At 46.3% G+C, this 6,132-nt stretch overlaps 1 protein-coding gene across 1 annotated transcript; it reads left to right on the forward strand.

The window, feature by feature from the left end:
• Positions 1–4,941: 4,941 nt before the first annotated feature.
• Positions 4,942–5,847, forward strand: LOC124647377. Its single transcript, XM_047187334.1, has 3 exons — positions 4,942–5,331; positions 5,470–5,547; positions 5,728–5,847. The coding sequence occupies exons 1-3, from the start codon at positions 4,942–4,944 to the stop codon at positions 5,845–5,847; spliced, it is 588 nt and encodes a 195-aa protein (XP_047043290.1).
• The last annotated feature ends 285 nt before the right edge of the window (positions 5,848–6,132 follow it).

Consider the following 6,132-nt stretch of genomic DNA (forward strand, 5'->3'; position numbering starts at 1 on the left):
CACTCGCATCTTCTCATCTATGCACATCCTAGTCCTATCAGCCAATCGTGTATGCAAAGAATGGACCCAAGTGTCCACAAGGAAATTATCAAAATGATTAGTACTACCATCAATGTACAAAAAATCCTCATGCAATCTAGAAAAGAAACCATTGTGATAAATCTCAACTTTAAATCCATCACGGTTTCCACCTTCAAAATGTAAATATATGGAACAAATTAGAAAATGTTTAGAACTATTGCAACACAAAAGACAGTGAAACGGGAAATTTTGTAACTCTAGCCACAATAAGTAATTATCAACTACAATGTACGCACACAAATCTTTATGAAGCACAAATTGCTAACAAAGATAACACATTTGCTTCACCAAAATTTAGTCAAACATGATAACTAGTAAAAATTGCCTAACTTGATCACTATGTCAAATGACTACACTAAAACAAATACTACATGATAACAACTCAAACCATGCATTGATACATCAATTATCATGATCAGAGATGGATGAAATATGACACCTTTTTTTGAATCTACCCACTGGCAAAATTCAGTTAGACATCACAAGTAAAAATTCTTGCATGATTTCATCGCTGACCTAAAATGCTTGTTCAACATCAACTACAGCATCCTCTAGACCATGGTTAGATAAAATTACACGCCATATTGAATCACATCTTTCTCACCGAAGTCCATAAGGTGAGGATGTTGTCAGCAAAAAATGAAACATCAAAACGAAAGGGAAATCGAGGGAGACCTATCTCTGGTTCTAACACTCCATCAAAGTCCATCAATCATCTGATCATGGTGGCCATGAACCTAGTTGATCACCACAGAAAACGATCGCTTGGACGAAAGAAGGAGACTCAAGATTGTCGCGCTGAGAAGAATATCTCACAGTAGTATGTGAAAGATCGAGATGTCGCCTAGAGGGGGGGGGTGAATAGGCAATTTAAAACTCTTTCGGATTTGTCTTGTAAGAATGCAGAATTAAACTAACGTTTAGTTTACAAGCACAAACCCTAAATATGCTAAGCTCAACTAAGTGTAACAATAGCAACTAGAGCTAAGCAAGATAGGCACAAGATATATGTGGCACAAGTGATAGCAAGATATATGTACTTCAAGCACGATGGCTATCACAAGGAAAGAGAGCTCGGGTATAGAAATAACCGAGGCACGCGGAGACGAGGATGTATTCCCGTGTTCCCTTCCTTTGCAAGAAGGTACGTCACGTTTGGAGGAGTGGAGGTCCCACGAAGGATTCCCCGCGCCACGAAGGCTCACCCTATTCTCCGAACCACACCCACGAAGGATAATGGCCCTTTCCTTATGGTTAGCTTTTCCTCCGCTCCGGAGATGGCAAGCTCCACAACCACTTCACAAGCTCCACGAAGGAGAAGCCCGGGCCTCTTCACAATCTTCTTGAAGAGATCACCGGAGCACCAACCGCCAAGCCAACTAGGAGGTCTCCCTCCAAGAGTAACAAGCTCACGGTCTCTCACTCGAACTAATCGTGGTGGAGAGCTCAACACTATGGAATGATGCAAAGCAAGAACACTAGAGGTGTTCAAATCCTTCACTCTCAAATCCAACCCAAACAACAAATGCTAGGATGAGATTGGAGAGGAAGAACAATGGGGAAAGTCAACAAAAGACTCCAAGATCTAGATCCCAAGAGTTCCCCTCACTTAGAGGAGAAATGAATTGGTGGAAGTGTAGATCTAGATCTCCTCTCTTAGATCCCTCAAGAATGAGCAAGAATCATGGGGGGAGACAAGAGAGAGAGCAAGTTCTTAAAATGCAACAATGGAGGAGAGAGAATGGGAAGAACTAACTTACTCAAGGTGGAAGAAGGGCTATTTATAGTCCAAGGAGAAAAATAACCGTTGTGGAAAAAGCTGTGTGAAAATCGCAGGAAAAACGGCCCAAAAAGGTGGCCCAGCCGGCTGCCAAACCGGCTGACCGGTTTTGGCGCTGAGGTGGCCGGCGGCCCGTCCGGTCCGGCCGGCCCAGCAACCGGGCTGAGCAGCAGCCGCACGGGCGGCAGAAAGCTGGGCGACGTGGGGGCGCAGGCCGCGGGTGGGCCGCGCGGTGTGAGGCCCAGTCGACGGCGAGGCCGGTCCGGCCGGGGCCGGCGCCGGGCGGGCCGGTCGATGATCGGCACTGGGCCGGATGAGGCGGCCAAGCCCACGGGACTCTGCCCGGATGGCACAGGTGCCCGGGCCGGTCACGGCCGGGTGGGCCGGCGCGTGGCCCGGTAGGCCGGCCGGCCGACCGGCTGCCCCTCCCCCCTTTTTTCTTTTTCCTTTTTATTCTTTTCCCCTTTTCCTTTTTCTTTAATAACTAATGCTCCCGAACTCCGATTGACATGAAACCAATTTTGTTGGAAAGATAACGACAAATAGAACCCCAACAAAAACTGGAAATATGGTGACTCCTCACGGAACATTTTATATGATTTTAGAGAGGGAGTCTCCCACCGCCAAGAAACGGTGAAGACGTCCAAACTCGAAAACGCAATAGAAGATGCATGCAGATTCCGTTTTCGATGAACTTGGGCTTGTTGTAAAGCTAGCAACAAGCTCAAGAACCTCACACAGAGAAACACCAAGAAGCAATAAGGATATGCAAAGTATGCAAAGGATTGAGCTCCCTAAGACGATGTGATCAAGTTACCCAACCGAAAGCCCCTCTTGATAGTGCGGCTATCTATCCTATAATCCGGTCTCCAACAACCACCTTGAGATCGGTAAAAGGAAAACCTAGCAAGGCCATACGTTTGCCTTGGGCATCCCGCTTGATTTTGATGATAGCTCTTCACGCTCCACTCAAGCCGGAATGCCTCACTTGATCATCGTCGCTTCGTGTAGACTCACAAATGCTCCCCCATACACCATGATGGTAAAGCTCTATTGATGCACATCTTCACATGTCCATTATCACCAAATGGACGACAAGCTTCAAGCATGTGATTCACTTGAGATGCTCATCTTGAACTTTCCCGACTCAACCTTGTATCTTCTCATACTCTATCATAATATCTTGAGATGTATATAAAGAATTCTTTACTTGGAATCAAGCTCTCAAGATCTTGATCATCCATTGCTTATCACATAAGATAGAGTATGGCTAATATTGAGTTCCACATAAGAACTCCATCTTCATTTCTTCTTCTTGATCATATCACATATATATCTTCAAATCGATGATCTTGATGCCAATACACAAGGTGTATCTTTATCTTCATGGCATCCATACTTGAATCCAACACATGGAATACAAGTAGTACCTATGGAATATTCCTTCATATAAACTCAATGAAAACATTAGTCCATAGGGGTTGTCATTGATTACCAAAACCACACATAGGGGCAATATACCCTTACAGTATGGGGCCTCCATTTTCCACGCGCGGAAGTCAGGGTGGGCATAAAAACCGTGAAACCGAAAACCGAACCGAAACCGAAACCGAACTAACCGAAATCTCAGTTTTTTCCATTAACCGCAATTTTTTCGGTTTCCATTTATACTAACCGAATTAAATTTGGTAGAATTCAGTTTTTAGCCCCACCAACCGAACAAGACCGAATATACCGAATTGAGTAACCTACCATCAATTTGTGCATAAACCGATCATTCCATAGAAGCCCAATTGCGTTTGATGTTCCAAAAATTGTTCATTCAATGGATGACTTTGGTCTTTGATGTACTAGCTTTTTCTGAATATAGCGTGAAGCATGCATAATAGAACACGTCGCTCGAAATCTTAGCTACCCCTTTTAATCGCTCACGAGTGATGCACCTGTACCACGAGTGACGTAGCCTACCAAATAGCATCCCTCCACGATTGGTACTCATTTGTCGATTTCTTGCGCAGTTGATGCTTTTTGTGTTGATATGTCAATCACTATTTGCTTTCTTCGGTGATGCCTACTATTTGTTCAAGTGAGTAGGTTCATTCGATTTAAATCGAAAACCGAACCGAATTTGTTGGTTAACCGAATCTTCGGTTTCCTAAATTTTCATGCCAATTTCGGTTACCATTTTTGAAAACCGAATTTGTTCAAAAACCGCAAAAACCGAACCGAAATTTCGGTTAAAACCGAATGCCCACCCTGACGCGGAAGTATGGCTCGTCCACTAGGGTCACCGCCAAAAATCGTCGACGTGGAGCGGCCAAGGTGAGGTCCAAATAGAGGTGTGGGACGACGAGTATGGCAGCGCAGGTGAAGCGGCCTGGAGGACGTTGGAGTCCAAAGGAACCGACTAGGTGCCTTGCATTGACTACGTTGATATTAGGGGTTTTCGTTAATTTACCGAGTGGCTGCCTCAGCGCGACGAAATTCTGATATTTCTATTTGGTCAGGTTTTTTCTTCTTGCAAAACGCCAAATACTACGTGGCACAGTTTGGACTATTTTGTATGAAATCTGCAACGGGTGGACAAGTTCGTGCTGCCCGACTCCCCTTTTGCAAGTTTTTGGAGTACCCGGGTGCTGATACCTCTTTAGATTCAAAAACCTGGCAAAGCCATCGAACCCGCCATGGTGTGTGACACCAGACAGCCCCTACACTCCATCAGCACGTCAGCCCGCGATACACCCCCCGAGATCCCAGGCAAAGAAAGCGCGCACCATCAATTTCGCTGTTCCGCTGCACTCTGTAGCGCCGAAAGCAGCACAAAACTCAAACCCAAAAAGCCACACTACACGTACCGAAACTACCCTTCGGCATCTTCCCTCGCCCCCACGTTCTCCGGGAGCAAAACCGTCAACTCGCCGGACGCAGGCTGCTCAGAAAGTCAGAGTTACTAGCCGTTACTGCTCCTTTACCCACCACCTCCACGCCGATTTCAAATGCGGTTCCTACAGCGCCTCCACCCCCTCTCTGTATCCAAATCAAGCCATCCCGCCCGCCGCGACAGACCCGAAACTTCTCCCATGGCGACGGAGGCCAGGTCCGTTGGTCGCGCCCTGCGGCGGCCGCTGCAGCCACGGGACTCCAATGTCGCCTCCCCTATGGTCGCCGGGAAGGCCAAGACCAAGGCCAGGACGAGGCTGGCGGCGGCCACGACTGCGTCACCGCCGTCGGTCAAGTCGTACATGAAGAAGACTGAGAGCAGGGTGGAGCTAAAAGAGGTGTCGCTGGCGGAGGAGCTGGAGAAGGCGCGGGAGCGCCGGGGGCGGCTGCGGGTGGCGAGGCAGCTGACGGATCGCGTCCTGGATGAGCGCGACGAGGCACTACGATGGGAGGTCAGGGAGTGGGAGCGGAGGGCCGACAAGCAGAGGAGGCTGGTGGCAGAGCTCATGAGGTTGATTGGGATGCCTGAGGTGAGTATGTTTTTCTCTCTCTCTACATTCTTGGCTCGCAGGAACCCGCACGGGTATCCTTTGGTTCGATTCGATTCCGTATCTTTACTAGTCTTCGGAATTTCTTATGACTTACGGGATGCAACATTTGTATGTCAGGTATACACTCCAGTGGAGTCCCTTAGATCCAAGGAGGAGCGGAAGAGAAAGGACGGGATTTCACATTCGGGTTCACTGGTAAATGCTTCCCCATATGAATTGTTTTTATATTGGCTTCCCATATTCTTCATCCACAAATGTATTGTTTTGGTTGAGCCATCGTGTTTTTACACAAGCTCCAATTTGTTGCGGTGTTAGGATTAACGCCGCTATTTTGACATTTTCATCTGTCCTTACTGTTTTATTCAAACGCTGCAGGGTTCAGCGTCTACGGCTTCATCATTACAGGAAGAAGTTGGAGTGAATTCGTGTGTCCAAGAATTGGAGGCACCAGAGACAACTGCCACGCTGGCAACAACATCAGTGAACACCTTTTGAATTTGTTCCCTCATGTCTTCTTCAATCGTCGCTCTGATGGTTGTGAGTGAAATCAAATGGCCTGTTTGATATGAGACAATAGCTATTATGAGACGGTTATAAATGTTCGATATAAAGTGTTCTTCTTATCGTTGCTTCTCTTGTATACTCCCTCCGTTACAAATTAATTCAAGTTCTAGATTTGTTGCAAGTCAAATTTGTGACAAGTTTACAAGACAATATATTAACATCTACAACAACTAAACTTTATTAGATTTGCCATACAATATATTTTTGTTCTATATA

Source organism: Lolium rigidum, chromosome 4, assembly GCF_022539505.1.
Source record: "Lolium rigidum isolate FL_2022 chromosome 4, APGP_CSIRO_Lrig_0.1, whole genome shotgun sequence".
Taxonomy (NCBI): domain Eukaryota; kingdom Viridiplantae; phylum Streptophyta; class Magnoliopsida; order Poales; family Poaceae; genus Lolium; species Lolium rigidum.